General features: G+C 39.9%; 1 protein-coding gene across 1 annotated transcript in view; it reads left to right on the top strand.

Annotated features, from left to right (window-relative positions):
• LOC129091718 (calcium-activated potassium channel subunit alpha-1-like) overlaps positions 1-21,595 on the top strand; it is a 73,189-nt gene that overhangs the window by 6,848 nt on the left and 44,746 nt on the right. The window contains exon 2 of the mRNA XM_054599415.1: positions 4,234-4,377. Coding sequence (XP_054455390.1) covers positions 4,234-4,377 — 144 coding nt within the window. The remainder of the gene's footprint in view (positions 1-4,233; positions 4,378-21,595) is intronic.

Here is a 21,595-nt window from a genome sequence, read left to right as displayed (position 1 = left end):
CAAAACTAGAGAAGAACAAAGTAACATTTCAGTCATAAAAGTGTTCTTTTCAGGCTGAGTAGTACTCCGTGACCAGTTAACGGAACTTTGTAAAATCAATGGAATGTCCCTTTCAACAAAGACAATAATGTTTCCTAAGTACTCATCAACACTTCTTAGAAATCCCATCAGCCTCAAGACAAACAAATAATTCCCCATAGCTCTTGACATGAATCTGAGGAGAAACACTTGCTCCATCATCTGAGAATAACGAAATGTGTCCACTAAGTTTTGTTCATTATTAAGTGGCTCATCTAACCAATTACCAAATACCATGGGTATGAATATTACAAGCCTAAATGCTCAATTTGTTATTGATTATGCCAGCTATATTTAATGAAAGCACTAGAGGATGCAATATATTACTCAGCAGGACCGCCTATCAGTAATTACTGCAACATTAATAAATAGGAATTCCTCAGCACTAGTACTTGATTATTATAGACCCTTTATAATATTACTATTGCATTTTAGTGATTTTACAGTGAGTTTACCATGCTTGGATTCTTGTTTGTAATTTTTATATGGATTAAATATTCCTAAATGATATTTCACTATTGCTGTTGTAGCTACTCTGTGATATGTTCATCGTATGGTGTCAGTATATTGTGGGGACTGTCGAGGGATTATAACACTTTAACAGAAGTGCTTGTTGGATGCCAATAGCTTTATGTTCCTTTAACAGTTTAACACTCATTCAACAGGCTGCTGTCTGATAGGCACACAACATGTTATTTTCCCTTTGAGTCTCTGACCCATCGTCTGATCCACTCACCCTGATCTCCTTAAGGGGATTCAAATGTGAGATTTAACTTAAATTTCCCCAGAGGCTCTGTTTCATGACTCATTTAACGAGATTTTCTTTTCTCTCCAAAAAAAATAAAAAAAAGATGCAGCTTTGGAAAGTCGTAGTGGTTTGGTTCACTGTGTAAAAATAACTACTGCAAAAGTGCCTGTTTACCAATTTTACTAAAGCAAAAGATGCTACACTCAAATGGAAACTACATACACTGAGTGCAATTTTCACAAGTAGGTAATGGAAACACTGCCTGGAAACAGCTGATACCTGTTGCCTCTCAATTCTTAAATTGCAATTTCACAGATTTTTCTGTTCCTGTGTCTCGTTGGCTGCATTAGCTACTAAGTGAGCTGGACATGTTATTATATTGTTATCAGGTTAGTGCTGCAGGGCTCTGGACAGGCTGTAGGAAGTATAACATGGTCTGCTGGTGGTCCTGCTTGTCTCTGACTAATGGATCTGAACATGATTGAATTACTTAGTGCAGCCAGCTAGTTCGTAATAATGATAGAGACGGTTTAATGTGCGGCGTGTCGGTGGGCACCCTTATGGAATACCCTGCCCCAAACCAGTTTTTTTTTTTATTAAAAGGTGTAAAATATATTAGTACTAGTATAATAATACTATTTTTATTTTCTGAGATTTGGTCATTTCTGTCTTCTACTGTATGTAGCTCATCAAGATTGTTCATGTTATAGATCATTTCTATTGTTATGATAATTAGGTCTATTAGTCTAAAAATGGTAAAGTGTGGGTCTTAACAAGCTCTCGTTATCTGCTAATGAGAATGTTTGTATTGGTAGGTTTGCACCTTTCTCTCAACAATGCTAACGCCTCTGTTCCTTACTTGCTGACAAGTTAAAATTTTTATTTTTTGATAAGGTTTTGAATTTTATTGAAGTACAGTTCTAAATAAGCGGAAGGAGATGGATGGATGGATGGACAGTTCTAAATTGAGGAACTTTATTGTGCAGTTTAATCTTCCCTTCCTTAAAGCTTTACCCTTTAAAGGAGAAGTCTGCTGTCATTTACCAAACAACTCTCAAAGTAAATTGTGTATTTGTTGGGTAAGATTCTTTGCAACAGAAGAATACACATTTGGTGCTCTATAGAGAATTTATAGCAGCAAGATGCTGTGGGGTTATTAATTTGTTTTTGGGCAACAAATTGGCGCAGATCAATAAGTGATATCAGTCTTTAGTGAAACAGTCAATACTTGTAATGCATTAAGTAAAATATATATCACTAGACTAATTCACTAAAAACCCATCAAGGAGCGACACCTTTGCACTGTAGTTTATGTTAAGTTGAACCCGTGTACACCGTCCTGCTGCTGCCATAACTACTCACTAGCCCACCAAATCCTACAAACTAAAATGCGAAATTATATATTTGTGAGCCGTTTGCATATGTTTACGTTTTCAGTTGGAACCAATTTACCTTACACAGCATCACTAGATCACAAAAAAACCATCTTGTCAGGCTTCAATTGATGCGTTTGTGTCGGAATCACAAAAGTTCGGATCAATCAGTGTCCCTTGAGGAGCTATTGGCAGCTCAGAGATGGTTTAGATGTATGCGACACGACAGGGAGAGGCGGCCGCTCGCTCAAAACAGCAAAAGCGGCTTCTAAAGAGGTTAGCATAGATCATTGAAAGAAGAGCAAAAAAAAAAGACACTGAAGGCTTTTCTCGATGGAAAAGGTGTCTTCACTCCTTCCCCAACTCTCTTCAGCAAGAATTTGATTGACAGTATTTTTTGAAAGTGCCTCCCCAAACGGTTTCCAATGATGGTTTCTCTGGTATATAATATATAAAATATTATTAGCCATATTTCTAACATAAATAAAGGATTTTAGCCATTTTATTCCTCCACCATACTGCTGGCAAACAGATGCTCGTGTTAGCTCATCACAACCCTTTTGTTGCAGACCATATTCATTCATTCATTCCCTTATTTCAGTGGTGTTGCACCCCCTCCAGCTTAACAAAGATTTATGATGGTGTTGACACACAACACATGTTGCATTGTTGCATGCCAGGAGTTCTCTGTAGCTGGCTGTCCTCTCCTTGGGACACAGAGCCCGTTTTGCATCTGGAGAATGTGGCATGTGAGATATCTGACATTAACTTCTGCAATGGTCTGCACAAGGCACAATGGAATTCTGTAACTTTTAAGTTATTTTTTCCCCCTCTAACTATGTAAAGTGCATCAACTAATCCCACATGACGAGCAGAGCTGCAGGAGAAAGGGCCCAGAGAGAGTGATGTGTGACACCATTAAGGTAGAGGAGGAGTAGGATGTCACAGGGTAAAGAGTCTGAGTTGTGTTAGCCTTCGGGCTGTGGGGTGTTTCATCAGGGAGCATGGCTAACCTCTGCATCCTGTCTCGATTTCCTGCTCTGTGAATCATGCCAGTCCCAGCAGACAGACAGACAGACAGACAGACAGACAAGTGGAGAGACAGGCAGGCAGGCAGCCCACTCAGTGGAGCAGAAACACCAGGAGCTCAGTTGCTGCCATGGATACACTCCTGGAGCCTCTTTGCTGCTCTCACTCTGTATGTTTACTGTATGCATGCATGCATCCATGTGCGTGGGTTTATTTTGGGAACATTGAGCCTGGTCACTATAATAAGAATGATGAATATATGATTTTAATGAAGTTAAGTATTTGTTGATGTTGTGTTTTTGCATAGCTGTCAATCACAAAAACAATGTAGGTGGTACTTTCTTTGAACAAAGTTTGGGATTTCTGTAGGTGCTGATCTAATCAATGTCTTTTTACAACAATGAATGAATTGACGATTTTTACTGTGAAAACTCACAATAACCCACAGCAGATTATCACACAGTGCTGCAGTTCATCTCAGGTGAAGAGTTATAGTGTTTTCAGCTCCTTGTTTAGGTTTCATAAAGCGTTTTTCTAGACTCAGACAGAACATATTAACATAATTGTGCATTTGGAGGTTAAAGCTGCACTAATCTGTATTCTTATATAAGAAAAGTATGATTATATTACTAGAAATGAGTCAACCATCAGAAGTAATGGGGTAAAAGGGTTAACAATTATCTAATTACCCCCATTGTGTGCCAAAATTGTGGCCATTTAAACTATTAGGAAGCACAATCTTAAAACAGCTCTTATCTATATTTTTACACTAACATATGATTAATGTTAGCTTTTGCACTGCTGGGCATCACTGACAGAATATGAAATAAACCTTATCTTATTGGCTCCCTTTGTCTTTAGTGCTGTGGCCTGGATGCAAGTTGGACAGCAGCTTGGTGTCGACAAATATGTTGAGAGAGCAGGAAAATATGTATTTTACAACAAACTGCTATTGCAATGTTGCAATCCTATTCACTGTTACCTTCTGCATCCTTTTCTTTGCAGGAGGTCCATCGGATCACGACAGGCGATGGCATCAAGCGCACCGACAAGGACGACCCGGCGGCCAGCGAGGTGGGCTGGATGACCTCGGTCAAAGACTGGGCTGGAGTCATGATATCCGCTCAGACACTGACAGGAAGAGTGCTGGTGAGTTCACACTCAGTCATCATACTTGGTTTAATCTTTGATTGACTTCTCGAGCTACTTCATCTTACGTGTAGCAGGCCGTCGGTTAAGATGTCTGTGAGATGAAACATGACTGTTGATCATGATCACCCTCCAAATTCCTCATGACAGCTAGGCACTGGAATTGAACTCCCTCATATATTTGTCAATGAAAGGGCGTTATCTATATTATATACTATGTTATATATTTTTTATTATAGGACAGGCCATAAACCTTGCTGAGGAGGAGCTTGCATCCTAGCCACAAATTGTGCAAGCTTGACTTCTCCTTTAATATTTTGTCTGCTTGTCTGACGCATAAAAACACCATTATGAAGTGTATATCGTGAAAGCTTATCTCTCAGACAGAGAGGCAGACCCATCAAAACAAAGCCAGGGGCAGAAAAAAGAAGAGATTTAAAGAGTGTATTAAGGTCATACACACATAATGCCCTCAGATAGAGGGAAACAGATCCAGAAGGACAGAAGGAGGGAGGGACATGTACAGTTTACCAATCGCATTCAGTCAGCTGAAGTGGTTGCCATGGCGCCTGGCGTGTCTGTTGACAGTGCCTCTTCGACCACATGTTACGTTATCACATCCTTTTTTGTTGTGGGGCGTCGTCCAGTCAAGGACACATTCAGTATGATGGAGATTCTGCTGCATATTTATTTTTATTTTTTCTAGTGTTTGATGATTCGGATGTAAGTGCTTTGGCAATGCAACAGTAGGATTGAGGAGTGATGAAATGAAATGGCATGAGTGGGAGCTCCATGCCAAGGCTTGCCGCAGTGCTCGGGGCTGATCCCACTGTCACCCACCCCACTGTATGCAGCATCTCCATTTGGCTCAGTACGTGCAGGTTGTTAATCATGGATGCTGGGTGGGCAGCCACACTCAAGCATAATGGTTTGATCTGGAATATTAACTAACCACTTTGTTCATGTTTGTGGGACCAAAAGTGTGGCGCAGGCTTTGGTGGAAGGATAAGAAGATATGAAAAGCATCAAATCCAGCTGTAGTTGTTGTGAACAATAATGATTCATTTAAAAGGTCTCTCGCTGTGACAAACACTTCATGTCAAGTGCTTTACTCATAAAAGTGGCATCATGGTTTTATGATAATCTTTCTGCTTTTGGTGTATGTTGTCATAAAACATTTGTTGTTTTGAGATGACGTGTCTAACTGTAAGCTTCTGCAACGAGGTGATTAATACCGAAAACGGAATAAAAACCTTTTTTTGCTCTCAGTTTTGGCTAAAAACAGCACATTTACTTCCATCTTCCTCCAAATGTCACATGAAACTCTGATGACTCAGGCTGAACTCAGGTTCATCCCCACGGCATCGTCTCTTAGTTCGCCCTGAGCACAGACGCTAGTGATGGTTAATGGTGACAGCAACATATTGCTAACGGATGCGTGACATTAGCTTGACTGCCATTCTGCGTTTCCTTGTTTTTCACTTTGAACCACCAACGCTCCCCTCAATTTGTGTGTGTGTGTGTGTGTGTGTGTGTGTGTGTGTGTGTGTGTGTGTGTGTGTGTGTGTGTGTGTGTGTGTGTGTGTGTGTGTGTGTGTGTGTGTGTGTGTGTGTGCAGCTCAAGTGCTCTGTCTCAATGATGGCTTGACACACAACTGTTTAGCGAGCTCTCGTCTGTAACCATGGCAACTGCAGCTTACCTAAAGGCGGCAGATGTGTGTTTTCTATGTCAGCCTGTTCAGGGGGCACATTAAAGCCTATTTCCAGGCCATCTGAGAGGGACCTTTACCAAAGAGCATGGGTTGGCTTAAGTGAAAAGTGTGTGTGTGTGTGTGTGTGTGTGTGTGTGTGTGTGTGTGTGTGTGTGTGTGTGTGTGTGTGTGTGTGTGTTTGTTTCTTATTTTATGCATCTATCTGTGTGTGTTTTTGTTGGCATCTATCTGTGTGTGTTTGTTGGCAGCTATTCCCACATCCTCACCCACGTTGTTGTTCTGAGTTTTTGCTAGCAGCCCGTTTGCTCTTGAAATATTCTGAAACATCTTTTTACTCCAGGATATTAATGTGTGCCTGTTTTAGACTTGCAGCCTTCGTTAGTAAAGCACACTAGAGGCTGACTTGATTATTTAACTTTTTCATACCCATACCCAGGGAGTGAATCCAAGCGAAATGCGTGTGCTATAATTCATTTTACCAATTAAACCTGCTTACAGTCTTAAGAGTAGATGTGGATGCAGTCAAGGAGAGAATAAATCTTAAGCCTTAAAGACAATTCAGACATGGATTATGCAAAAAAGGAAGCTCAGCTCAAGGATGACTGCAGTATTTTACAATTGTGATGTAAGTTACGGATCAGTCAAGCAGACATTGGTTGATGTCACTGCCGACTCAATTACTGATCTATCTCTTGTCAGTTCAGAATGTTATTTGCAGGGAGAAAAGGAAAAGCTAACAAATGAGACAAACAAGCAACAAGAAAATTAGTTTTAAGATGCTTTTATAAAAAGTGCGTAATCATCAGTTGAACCTTGAAAAAAAACGCACATGTGATGACAAAACTCAAAGGACCGAACTCAAAATATGTAGTAAAAAATCTCACATTTCTGCTGAATGCTTTTTTTTTAATTAACATGGACTCCAGGGAGAGTAGCTGTTACCCTGGTAACAACTGATGGGAACCAAATAAACAATTAGCTCTATTTACAATGGGTGCGACAAAGGTTGAGAAGCTGGTCACAGGCCTCATTATGCCTCATTTAGCTCCTTCGTAGGAGGTTTATGGTTTTATCATATTGCATGAAATGCATTTCTCTCTCTCTTCTTGTAATCTGGGGTGTCAAACTGAAATTTTGAGGTATTTATCTCGACAATTGCATCATGGCACGTTTCAACCAAATGTGATCACCACTGAGCTGCTTACATCTGACTGTGATGTTGAGTGATGAACAGGTGCATGCTGAACTGTCTGAGGCCCAGAGGCCTGATGTTCATTTGCCTGGCTGGCCTCGCATCTCAGCAGATTGTAAAAGATCAAACCTTGCCTTCAGGGCTATTTGATTAGCAGGGAGGACACTTCCTGATGACCTTTAAGTCTGTAAAGGTTTATCTGCTGGAGATTAGTGCTCCACTCCTCCTGCGCTACCATAAAACAGAAAAAGCAAGTCCTCGTGTTCATTCTCTAATTTCAGATCAGCAGCATGCTGTTTGTAAGGACATGGTTTTCCCTCAGATTGGGGACACGCAAGGATCCCATCTGTCACTTTATGCATTATTGCATTCCCCCTCTCCAAGCAGTCACTTTTGCATCATACAAGATCATCCTTCCTATTCATCAAGAATGTCATCATATTACTGTTTGCTCTCGTCAAAACAAACAAAACTCGCTTCGGGGGGTGAACAGGTGGCTGCAGCTTGTGCCTGTGCCTACAAACCCAGCGGGTCTCCTATAATATCACGGATCTATTTCCTGTTCGGTCGCACTTCCTTTGAGAATGTAATGGTCAAGAAATGATGAGATGGTGGAGCGTGTGATGCAGCGAGTTTGATGTTAGAGAATTCTGGGAGAAAATGTGATTTCTCTTAAATGGTGGGATCCTGCTGAGTGACATTTAGCCCACGTGTGCTTGGTTCTACAGGTCCACCGGGGGGGCTGGGATGTCGCAAAGCTATTATTCTGGCTAGAGAAAGGTTTTCTATTAATGGAAGCACAGAGCTGCCCTCTGGCACAATTCAGTTTGCACTCCTTGCCCCCCCAACCCCAATCACCGCCACAGGTTGAACCGAGTCGGGGATGTTAAAGTCAGACTGAGTTGTCTCCGATTGTTTAGTATTGTTGGTTAACTTTATGTTTACCTTGGTTTAAACTCCCTTTATTTCAAGGATTCTGACGCCCTCTCTACATGTCTATCAGGATAAGTAAGGCTACAAAGAAATGCCATCATTTGGCATTTAAGTGGTAATATATACTGATGGGACATTCTCCTGAAATAGGTTAATAAAAAAAAATAAAAATTTATGTTTTTTTATTCCACTCATGTGTTACTTGTTTTTCCTATTCTCATTTGAGATGTATATCTTTTGATTTTTTTTTTTACACTAAGGTTCCCATCATGCTTTGGGTTATGTTAACTTGAAGTATACTTCACTGCACTTTATTAATATGATTTCCAAGCAGATTTATTGGTGGTTATCTTCCACTGACATTAGAGAATCTTCTATCACTTACAGTTTAAAGTCTACTGAATATGAAATTATGTGTAGGACAAATATGCATTTTAGTTTGATTGGATTATGACTTTGAGAAGAAGCAATTGGCCGGGTGTGTGATGTGAGTTCTTTGAGAAAGATCAGAGATACCGTGTGACACAACAAGGAGGAGGCTTTTTTTTTGGTCCCATCCTGAACCATTACAGGTTCAACAACGTTGAAAAGGTCTCTGCCGAGTCACCTCTAGCTCATCATTACCAGCTGTCTAACAAAAAGTGCGACAGATTCAGTGTCGTCTAGGATTACTGGGGTCAACATGTGGAGGAAGTCCTATTGGATGGCAGGGTGAAGGAGTCAGCTTCTGTCTTGACCGCAGGTCTGGTTTTAATGTCGTCCGGTAGCAGCATCACCGGCAGCAAGGAGCTCTGAACGTAATTATAGGTGGGCCAGAAGGGCACTTTCATCAGGCGAACAAATGCACCTCCTCCTCTGAGGGGCTCTTTGAGCTGCGGCAATTGTGCCACTACATGGAAAAGCTTTTTGACTGATGAGAGTGAAAAAAGAGAGAGAGGGTAAACACTTTTGTGGGTGGGGACTTGTCGTCTTCTCTGCAGCAGCAGAAATGTCCAATGTGCCATTTGGAAGTGATGGAAGCACTTGTCCTTTACATGGCTAAGGATTCAGCTTAGTGCTGCTTTATTATCTCACATTTTCCACAGTCTTCAGCTCAGCATGAAGGGACTCAAACAGCATTTACTGTGTGTGTGCCCTTTTCTTGACATTCCCAGTTGACTCTTGGCTTCAGAGAGGAACGCCAGTGTTGTTGTACGTAACAGATATTCTACCAACATGCCTGTGGCCTTGTGACAGAGACAGGAGGCTGTTCGCCACCTGTGGACTCCGGTGCCAGCGGGATCGTGTGTTACTTTCACCGCGCCCTGTGCAACAGAGTGAACAACGTGGGATAGTCACTCGGCTCTCTGCCTGCCTCTAAGTCTGTCGCTATTTTGGGGTGACAGCAGCTGCCAGGCCTGTTTTGTCAGGGCCTTGCAGAAGGAAACAATGCCATGTGAGGCTAAAGTTATTTTGTTGCTTTGGTCGTCCCCGGTCAAAACAAGAAACGTCTTTTTAGGCCATTTCTGTAAATAATTGAGTCTGATTAACTTTATTTTCTGCAACCCAATGCAGTAAGACTATATCTCAACGTCTTCCCAAAATCATTTTCTATCTTTGTTTGTAAATTAGAACAAAAAAGACTAGGACAGGTCAGTGCACTGAAATGGAAAATAAAAACTGGAATAATTCCATTGTCAGAAAATGTAACCGTTAAGACTCAGTTACACACTGAATGACTTGATAAGAAGAGATTTGTTGCAGTTTTTGGTTCACACAAACATCCATGTCTCCCTAAGGATGAATCTTAAGGACTTAGTGAGCCATTAATGGTTAATCTTAATACTTAAGACCATAAACCTGTAAAACTAGTGACATCGGTGCCAATTAGGAATGCTTGCATGCTACACACTAAACTTAGATGGTGAGTATGGTTAACATTATAAAGCACCACTGTGCCTAAGTACAGCCTCACAAAGCTGCTAGACTCTTATTCTTTTTTCCTTTTTCAGACAAACCCTAGAGCATATTCATCAGCTCATTTGCATTTTCTTCCAATTTTTCTTCTCATTTTGTATGAGCAGGCTCATTTTCTGAGCTGTAAATGTACCAAGAGGTCCTCGTTAACTGTGGTAGTCAGTGTTTTCATGCAGCAGGAAACATGCCTTCTGCCTGCTGATAATTGGTTTAAACCAATCTGCTCTTTCCAAGAAATCTTAACATTTTATTTTAGAAATCTTAAAGATCTTCGTTGAATTAATACAGGTTCATTCTAATTAAGAATTTAGGGGTGTGGAGATAAGCCTTTTCTAATTTGGAACTTCTCTATGTTTGGCGGCACGTTTTTCAGCAGGATCTCATTTGGCACAAACAATGGTGAGTGTAATTAGTTTTGTGGAGCAGCATCATATTCAGTGAGCAGGAAAAACGGTGGAGAGGAGATTTGCGATAACATTGTTCCCTGTGCCAAAAATCCAATTCATGAGCAGTACTTTGAAAAGAAATCCTCAACTCTCACGAATTTTGCTCACCAGATTTCATTAACAATCATTAGCTATACAATGACCCGGCAACCGCTGCTGTATTAGGGCTCACATAGTCTTCAAAACTCATCACAATCAAGCCTCTCCTCTCACAGGAAGGGCAGACATAAAGGAGGCGTAAATGAAGTAACTCTTGATTTTTGCAGCTGGCACTTCAAACAGGCTCTTTTGGCAAGTTAAGTTTAATTAATTTACAAGAACACTTGGAGAGAATTAATGTATGGAGGTTAATAGATGTTGCAAACCGGTCACACGACAGGTTCTAACTTTGAAAGTTCACTTTAAGTTCAGCCCTCGTTCTGTGCGCCTAATTGAAACCCCATTTTGTCGGATTGCAGAATACGAATCCAATCTCAGAGACATTTTCCACCTGCTGCTGAGCTCACGCCTAAAAAATGACCTGCGCTGATACATTTACAGTATGTCCATATGCCAAACATAATCTACATTTTCACACATGATGGGAATTTCCATTTCCATTGTTAGTGCAGGGCAGAGTTTCTCTGTGTGAAAACCCCTCCTCCCTGAAGAGCTACCAGAGAGGTGAGTCATCGCTTGTGCTCCAATCAAACTGCTTCCCGCACATTGATAGACATCACAGAAGTAATGTTTGGGGATAAAAACATTGTTGTTTTTTTTGTTTTTTTCGTCTGCTTCTTTCTCTTGTTGTCAAGACTTTGACACAAGTGAGTTACAACCTCATATTCCAGCTTAGACAGACAGCGAGAGGCCGGATGGAGACACATCCACCCCCTCCCATCCTAAGCGCTTTACGTTTCACTGTAAAACTGGTTGGGCTGCTTCCAGGATGGCTTAAATCATGGCTTAGCCAACCCGGGGATTTGGGGTTCTATATTGCACGCTTCGATTGTTGGCATTTTGATAGCTTAATAATGGTGCAAACTGTACATTTAAGTCTCTTATTCATAACAGAGCAGAACATGCTGCTTTGGTGTAATGAGAGTAGAATTTTTGGATCAATCCTGTCACATGAAAGAGATTTAAAAAGGAAAACTGAAGCCCAAATAGACTTTCAAATGGAGTATGAAAGACAGAGACATTCCTGCAGGCTTGACCCAAAAATGTTTCAAGGATAGCAGGGTTGTTGTCACAGCTCAGAGAGGATGTCGTCAGAGCTCATAGATTGGATCGCTCACTGTATACAGTGACAGATGTCAAACAAACAGAGGGTCAGGTTTCAGGCCGCGGGGTAGTTACAGTCCAACCTATACAACATGAAACACAAACTGTGCACTTGTGTGTAGCTGCCAAGGGCTTAAAAGGAGTTCTAAGTGCTTTAACCTCCATTATTTATTTAATAACTGTGCAATCTGGCTAATGAATAGAAGCCAAATGTAAAGCTACTGTCATACAGCTTGAAACGTATACGCGATATATTCTTTGACATGTGATCATTGTTTTAGCTTTATCTAAATAATGTAATTGTATCAAAAGCAGTACAGCTGAAAACTGCGTGTTTGGTCTTATGTAGTATTTAAGTGTCCTGTTTGGAGGGGCAAAATATAGGAGTAGAGGAATACAATTTTTTACCAAGACCACCCACTGCGCCAGAGGAAATTGTGTCTGAAATTTAATGTCTGAGAAAAAGCGGGTGTAAAATCTGCTGCACTGTTCTTCTCATGCTGAGACAGAGAGCCTTGCCAGGTCCATAACAGTGATTGAGTGAAGGAAACAGGATGATATCGTAATAGTTCAGACTATGTTAACCCTTAAATCGCAACGATACATAAAATGGCAGCAGATACAAATAACACTGTTCCATTCAGCACTATAACACATAAGACAAAGAACAAACAATGTAACAGCCTGTTATTTTGCACACAGTTTTACTTTTTCTATTTCCTTCAGTGGCCTTTAATGGCTCACAAAAGCTCTAATCCAGTGTCATAGGACTAAAGCAGCCTGTAATAGTCATGTGTTTTAGTTTATTCAAAATCTTTGTGCCCATGAGTATAATTTGCATCACGTTTAATAAATATGCCCCCGCTGTTTTTTGAAGACTAAACCACTTGGACAAATGTCATCATCTAGATGTTGGAAGGAAAAGAAAAGAGAAATAAGACTTACTAGTTGGTTTGAATTTTTGCTCCACTTTTCATGCTCCTGGGTTAGACATTTTGTCAGTAGGAGGAGGAAGAAATGTTTGAACAAGAGACTCCAAACATACTTGATGAACATGCCCTTATTTGTACAATAATTGGGTCAGTGACATGGATTATTCATTCAAACAGAAAAGGGCTGCTCATCACAATGTTGTATAAACTGTTTAAAAGTGAGATTGTACCTAAAACACAAGTCAGGCCACTTCAACAGGACTTTGTGACTCACTGCTTTCATGGCCACCAGTAAAAACCAGTAGGAGCCCGTTACTCCAGTTCACTGAGCAGCACTCATTAGAGATCGACGTGGTGATGTTTGGTAAAGAAGTGAATCATGAAGTGTGAGTGGCCATAGAGGCCCTGCAGGCGCTTCCATTCTTAGGAGTATACTGCTTATAGCGGAAATCAACAGTCCTTTTCCTACGTGGTGTCCTGCACTAAAGAAATATGGCTGACACCATTTTTTAAATATAAAATAAATATAGGACTTTATTTCCCAGGTTTCTGCCAATTGCAGTCATTTAGGACACATGCAGAGGAGCTATTATTTATATTAAGTCATAAGTCGATGTGCCACACACTGTAATTTGGACAGCAGCTGTTGGGGAAAGTTCACCGGGTTATTTTTGACCTGCTGTTTTCAGCACCAGAGAGTGTTTGCTATAACGGTGTTAATAATTATAATGTCATCAACACACTCTCACTCACGATGTGTGTTAGAGAAAATAATAAGGCTCACAGCAAACAAGTAACATATTATTATATATGTAAATAAAGAACAAAATATTTCATTTTATGCTGTAATATTTACCTGGCTTCCATTCACTGAACATGTCCATGAAAAAATGTGCTAAAAACATAAAATGTTAGGACTGGAGAGTTTTTGAAGTACATCCTCAATGTTTATCATGACTCAAACTGACACCATTCACATAGTTTGGGATAATGTGCTTGGGAAAGACCAGGAAATAAACACAGATGTTGTGTCTCAAAGCACTAGACATTTTTACTTCCCATACTGACTTTGTTCCTCGCGTGCAATGTTTGTTTATCCTGCTGACGCCAGCGAAGGTGTCCATTAGCTTCCTTATTCCCGGTCCCTCTGCTGCTGAATGCAGTTGCGATACTTTGCAGCAGCTCCAGGCAGACTATGTTCCCTTCGTGCAGGAATTAAAACTTCTAATTAGCAATTAGACACTGCTGTACCAAGAACTTATTCTAGTGCATCCTATAATTACCAAAAATGGTGTGCACAGCGTCTAGTATTGTTTATTTCAAGTGTATAAATCAGGGGCTGTATAAAATGTAAGGGCACATTACAAATCTAATAAAAAAACAAGGCTGAAGTTGTAGCCCAAATCTAACTCACTGACTTAATGGCAACATTCCTGTTGTACTTCCTGTTACATCCCCCAAAGACTCGAAAATATGGGAACTGTAGTTCCAAAACTTAGAGGAGGGGATGACTGAAGGGATTTTTGCGGCGGGTGAATTTGTCTCACTTTTGTCTGAGTTGGGGCCCAAAGTGTCCGACTAGACGCTTTGTCATCACAAGACAAACCTCCCAGCAACCATTTGTTGCACCATCATGGAGTCAAGTGAAATGAGGGCAAAATGTATGACAAGAAGAGACAAGAGACAATCCTCGCCTGAAAAATGTCAGCATTGGTCGTTTGATAAATAACCTTGGTTCAAAACTTGTAGCATCCACACAGGAGACAATCTTTTGCATTCCATCTCCTACTTACAGTCAGCGTTTATGTTTACCGTTAATGGGAATTTATCCTAACCCTAGTCAAGCAGTTTCAAAGGTGTAAGATCTATATCATTTTGTCCGTCTTGGTCTTTAAGATCTTAGGATCATGTTTGATATAACAGTGACCAGATTAAAATGGCAACCTTTTGGATTCAATGTGTTTTGTTGAGTACATCCATTAATAAATCAAATCAGAGGATTGTTGTGATATGCGTGTAGGTCAGGAGCTTTTATTAGTAAAGGTCTCTTAAATGTCAGACAAGACATTTATTTCCAATTTTTGTTAAATTCTGCTGCTGGCTACCTGTAGAGGAGGATGCATTGGGATTGAGGGATGTTATTACTGAATGGCAGGTTTATCCCTTAGGAAGTGCTGTAACACTGGTAGTGATCTCTAATGATGAGGAAGCAGCTGCACGCGGCTCCACAGGAAGCCTGCTAGACATAGAAATAATCTGCTTTATTGACAAGATGAGAGAGAAATCCCTTAAACCCATCGGTTTTACTCCTGAGTGTGAAAATCGCAGGCACAAAAGAAAAGCATTGATGAAGCTGTGCTTTAGTTACCGTACTGTCTGCACAGCGTACTCATCCTGGGGGATATTCTGACTGATGCAGTACAAGCCTGAATATTACATTCTGTGAGGGTTTCCATTCAGCAAACAGAGGAATCGTTCAGTTGAGTTGAAATAAATCAAGTAAAAGTTTTTAAATGACTATTCTATTCATACTGTTTTTTTGTACTTTAATATCTCCCAATGTGCTATGTACCCAGTTCACAATTCAGCAGTTACAGCTGTAGCCGTTGATGTGACACACAGCTCAGGGAGATTTATAAGGTATTTGCTGCAATTTGCTTAAAAAATATTCCTCATCCTTGGAGTAACTCTGTCAAACAGACATGATAAACATATTTTTAAATTCAATGCGACTTAGAATTTCTGAGAATATCATTATTAACGTAATTTCATGTTCACCTACTACAATAAAAATGAATCCATTAATAAATGACGAATTTGGCACACTTTTTATGGTACCAATTGCCCAAAATGTAGGCAAAAAACCCCACAACAGGTTCAAGATGTAACCCGAATCTAACGAACTGACTCCATGGCAACATTCATTACATTACAGTCATTTAGCAGACGCTTTTATCCAAAGCGACTTACAGTCAGTAGTATGTTACATATCATTCACCCATTCACACACTGGTGACAGGCTACCATGCAAGGTGCCACCATCAGACTCTAACTAACATTCATGCAACATGCAGTCCACACCGATGGCAAGCCTTCAGGAGCAGCTTGGGGTTAAGTGTCTTGGCCAAGGACACATCGACTGCCGAAGCCGGGTATCGAACCACCGATCCTCTGATTGGAGAACTACCTTGCTCTCCACTACGCCACAGCCGCCCTGTTTACATCCCCCAAAAGCCTAAAATTATGTAAACTGTAGTTCCAAAGCTTCTAGCACAATTATCGTCCAAATTGAGGTAAGACAAAGAATATTGATTTGATCGACAAAGTTCATTAATATGAAATTCTTTCATGTTGCACAATATATATTTACTGATAATGTTCCATCGAAATGGGCGTGATCATTTTATCTGTTTATCAGATAGCAAGACACTGCTCAGAGATTTACCTTGAGGGAGGGTTTAACAACTCTGGTAATGTATCACCGCAATCATTATTTTATTATTTTATTATTTTATTCCTCCTAGCAACAGTTGGCAGGTAAACAGTAGAAATACTCTTCTTAAAACTTCCGGGAATATTTTCTTGCATGTATCTGATGGGTAAACAGAATTAGACGATGTACTATGTTTTTTTGTTTCTCCTCTTACCCTTCTTCTTATCTTTTTCTATAATCTTTTTACTGTCTTCTTTAGTTAGAAGTTTCAAGTGTGTTTGACCTTTGACCCCACTCAGTATCTCTGATGGGTGTGGTCAGAGGTGACATCGATCCTGGGGCACACTTCATTGCACATCACCGCAGAAATGTGAGAAGAAGCTTTTTAGAAGGTGTCAAGATACATTTGAAGTAATGTCAGACTTGTTGGGTTTAAAGCAAAAGAGAATCATCCACTGGGGTTTGTGGTTTGTTCCTTGAAGGAAAGCCGACCAACAGTACAATCTCACGTGTGATTTGTTTCATTTCTATTATTAATTCTTCTCTGGCAGCATGTGATTTTAATAGACATGAATGCCTTACAGTAAAAGTGTTCTTGCTAAACATAAACTTCTTTCATTTATGGTTTTTGGACTCTGCCAAAATAATAATTAGAAACGGCACATGAGCCAATAAAGGCATAAAACCTAGAAAATAATTAAGACATTAAGCACTTTTGGCACTAAAGATGGTACTCAGTGCTAAAAATGAAAGTTAAGAAAATGAAACATGAACTTAATGTCTTTATTTTCTTTGGCTCAGTGCCATACCTGGAGGTTTTATGTGCTCTCTATCCTCCTGCAAGTTATGAGCGAACAACTCTCTGGTACAACATGGTCACTCATCTACTGACACTCTAATGTCCTTGATAAACCAGAGGATGAAGAACTATCTCTGGCAGGGTCACACACTTTACAGACTGGCACATTGAACTAATCCAGCTCTGTGTCCTTCAGTTTTGCCTCAGTCGTGCATCACTAGATTGATAAAACAGCTCGGGCATGATCTGAATGACACACGATGAGCTACTTTCTTACCACACACGTCTGGGGATTATATAATATTTATCATCCTTCTGCTGCTGTCGTCAGTGACTGCGGCCCATTATGCAATCTGATTGTTATCTTATCTGATGATGAGTAATGTGACACTTTCTGCCAAAATGAGATTAAGTATTTCATTAAGATCTGATGCATTTATTATATCTCAATAAAGTACGGTGTATGAAGCTTCCTCCTCTGATAAAGCCAATAAAGACAGGCTTCATTTCTCCTCGTTCTTTTCTCAAAGTATAAATCTAAGTGATATTAACGTGCATCAAAGTTGCATGTTACTCATGAAAAAGTAATAATCTACAAAAAAACATCATACATTTTTCATTTAAAAAGCACAACGCTTTATTATGTTTGCCTTGAAAACCTTAAACACGAGGAGCATGCTGAAGCTTTCCCCTCGAGTCTGATCCCGATAACTGTGAAAATGTAAGAGGTGTCTTGCCATTGCTAGGAAACACATCACAGCTGTTAATCACTTACTGTACTACAAGTTATCTACACAATCTACACCTACATAACAAAGGCAGCTAATCGGCCAGACAATCAAAAACACAATTTTAAAGGGCTGATATTTGATACGGACAGTATGGACATGTTAAACGAATACTGAATTGTCCCAGACGATAACTTTGATCAAAAAAGCTGCTCTTCTACAGCCTTAGATTAGCTAAAGAAGGTGAAAACATAAGATCAGATAGGCAGAATTTTTTTTACAGCAGAAGTAAACATGTTAACAGCCTGGTATACGGTTTTGGTCACTATAGTTAATTTCACCCTTCATGACAACTGTAACAGGTGTGAATTTTTATATAATTGAATAAAGGATTAAGTCCGGCATAATTGAGGTGTGGCGGCTTTGGCAACAGCCGGAGCCAACCACTTTGAGCTTTACAGCGGCTCTTTGAAACCCTATGGGTGACGTCACAGAGACTACATCCATATTTTATACAGCCCATGATTTGTTCATGCCACGGTCATTTCTGTCTGTGAGAAGTTGAAAAAACAAATAGCTCTTCAAACGAATTGATCAAATTCAGTTATTTTGCTTTTGTGAGAAAAGAAAATGATAAGCTACATGTATCGGAGAATATTGCACAGCGTGATGGTCAAAATGAACTCCTGTCCATTAATGGTTAACTATTGAAGCTATTTCTTGAAAGATTTGTGGATTTGACCTTTAAAATGTGAATGTCTGTTTGTCTTCCCTGCCTGTGACCTTGTCAAACAACAGCTGAGTGACACAGGAAACAGAACGGCTGTGATTTGGACCATTTAATCATAGTTTCTTGTTTAGGAAGATGAGGCTGTAGCACGCTTATGAAACACATGCTAGGTAGGCTATACTAAGATCATGCTTGAAGAGGGTAACAGGCTTCAGGAGAACCATTCAAGACCCCATTAGTATGCATGTTGTGTTTTTGCCTGTCGTCACAAGCATGGGGCACATGCACACTCAGCCAGTGAAGGCATGTCTGAGCTGGACAGGGACACAGCTGTCTCTTAAAGGCCCAATACGTCCTTTTTTTAACCATATAATATTCAGGTAGAGCTTATATTTAAATGTATAACTGAAACAGCTTGATGGATTGATGAAAATGTTTGTTTTTGTTGACAGATAATTGAAATTGTGGGCCTGTTTTGCTGCTGCATTCACAAAGAGGAAGACATTATTAGCTTGTTAGACATTGTGGAGCTTTGAGATTGTTTAGTTCAAAATAGTCACAAGATTGATACACAAAAAGGGCCTTTAGATCATTTTTTACCCTATCAGCAAAGACTAATAATTCTGATTGACATTCATCGGCTAAAACTAGCAATATAATAAGGATTATTATTTGAGCCATGATTGTGGAGCCCTATTTCAGGCTTGGCAAACCCTCTGATGTACTTCAGGTTCTCTAAATAGACACTTGAGAACCTCAAAGCATCAAAAGGTCACAATGATGTGAGTGGTCATCATCCATCATGGTGCTTCGGCAGCAACTGCAGAGCTGAAGCTGCATCATACGTTACAGGCGTCCCGTCAGCTGCAAAGGAGCAGGAGTTCAACAGGAATGACAAACCGTGAATGTCCTAAATGTTCATGAGAGTTCGTGTTTATCAGGGCTGCAGTCCATCACGTTTATGGCTGTTGTCGTAAACATGCTAATTTGCTGTTATCACCCTAGGCCAAGGATAAACTGTGCAGCAGGGCTGTAAGCAAAGCCTTGTTAGTGAGGACATGATGACCAAGGTGTCTCTCAGAATTCAAATTCGCATCACACATTTACAGCAGCTCTTAAACACATAAGCATTAAAACAAAATGTGTGTGATTTAATTATTTTGTGGTTAGCTGGGTGATTCACGGTCAATTAAAAAAACTAAGAAATAATATAAAGATTTAAAAATTACAGTATGGAGTTGTGTGTGTACAAACTTTTCGAAGGCTTTTTCAGAGAGGGAAAGCTTTCTGACTAAAAAAAATCACAATAATTCAAATGAAAAAATACTTTTTCATGCCCAAGAAATGTCTCCATTGATTAAAACTGAGAAAAAACTGATCACTCTGCCACTCAAAACTATTTTTAAAGTTCTGGAAAAGACAGCTGAAAAAGAAAAATGTCTATCCACTTATGTAGCAAATCATATCACAGTCCATAATTGATTTTCTTTCCTCCCCTCTATTGTGTTGTTCTGTATCTTTTGTGTTTGCCATTATGCCCAAGATGTGTTATTAATCAATATGGCATTTGAGGACAGACAGATGGGCTGGCTGGAATTTAACAGGAAAGTCCTCTGGTCATTTTATTTTGCAAAGCAAAACAATGTTCCTGGGAAGCTGCTGGGGGCCAGACAGTCACCCATGAAGAATACCAGGCTTATGCTCCTATGAACATTTAAAGCAACACAGTTAAAGCAAGAGTTGCATGAACTGCATGTGAATGTGGGGAAACTTTGGGTTCAACTAAACAACCACGGTCAGTTTGTCTGCACATCTCTGGCATCCCACCACTGAGAGCTTTGATCCCACAGTGATTGCAGGCTTTAAGGGAATATGGAACAAACTGATCCCTGGTTCTTCTGAATCCTGTTTTTAGATACTGTAGCAGCTCACGGACTAATACAGCCTCCCACAGCAGAATTTGTAAAACATGGTTCTACGGTACCTGAATCTCAATGAGCTCTCATCAGATACGATTCTAGTAATATTAACTGAGCTCTTAAAAATAATTTGCATCCAAAAACCATTGTCTCTTTCCCCAACTGGAAATAAATACAAATAATTGTATCCTGAAATATCAGTGAGGGTGACACCACCTTGGACTTGAGCTCACTTCCCACAGCAAAAGAGATTTTTTTTTTCTGCCCATCCAAGTTCCCGTTTCTTTGGCAGGTTATTCACGCTGGTTGATGGTGAGTCACACTCCAGGAAGAGTGGAGGAGCATGAGTGGGTTCTCTGATGTTTGTAGGTTGACTTCTGAACGCTTGAGACCTGCTGGTGCGCTCTGCAGGGCCGTGACATACTGTGCATCATAGACAGGGATGACTGGTGGTATTATGATCTGTTGTGAGAGTGGACTGAGAATAATTTTTCACAGACATACATACAATTAATATTTTTGGTTCTGTTATAGCTTAACATTTCAAACACTTCATAGTTGATCATAGTTGAGATTTTTGAGGAAATAATTTTCCCAGTTTTTGTGATTTTTGTAGTTGTTTGTACAAATGATTTCAAACTTTATTTGTACTTGTCTCAATTGACTTGTGACTTAACTTGGGCTTTGCTCAAATTACTTGATCTAGACTTTTTTTTATTACATCTTTTTATGTCTGGCAGTTTCATTTTATTTTTTTTATTTTTCAATCAGTAGTTTTTCAAAAGTGGTTTTCCTTCCTGGCAGCGAATAATAATTCTCACATCATTTTAGAAAAAAAGAAAATTGTAATTTTCAGGTATCACTATGTGATTTCCTTCTTCGATCTTTCATCCTGTACTTGGCAACAGGATTAAATCAAGATGTACAAGATGTTTGTTGGCAAAAATAAATGTATTTCCCTGCAGCTCTCTTGGTCATCATGCAGTGGTCGGTCCTCTCTGTGAGTGTGAGCTCTCTGTGCCTCCTCGCAGCTGGAACCATCTCCAGATACAGATGTGATGCATCATTATCCGTTGACTGAGATGAATGATGACTGCTGGCACCGTCTGCTGTCACCTCATTGACAAACCCAGTCATGATTGCCCCTTCTTTGTTGCAGCCTGTGTGTGTTATTT

This window comes from Anoplopoma fimbria, chromosome 5 (assembly GCF_027596085.1).
Source record: "Anoplopoma fimbria isolate UVic2021 breed Golden Eagle Sablefish chromosome 5, Afim_UVic_2022, whole genome shotgun sequence".
In the NCBI taxonomy this organism is placed as follows: Eukaryota; Metazoa; Chordata; class Actinopteri; order Perciformes; family Anoplopomatidae; genus Anoplopoma; species Anoplopoma fimbria.
Note: the sequence above shows the minus strand (reverse complement) of the source record. Positions and strands in the feature narration are given on the sequence as shown.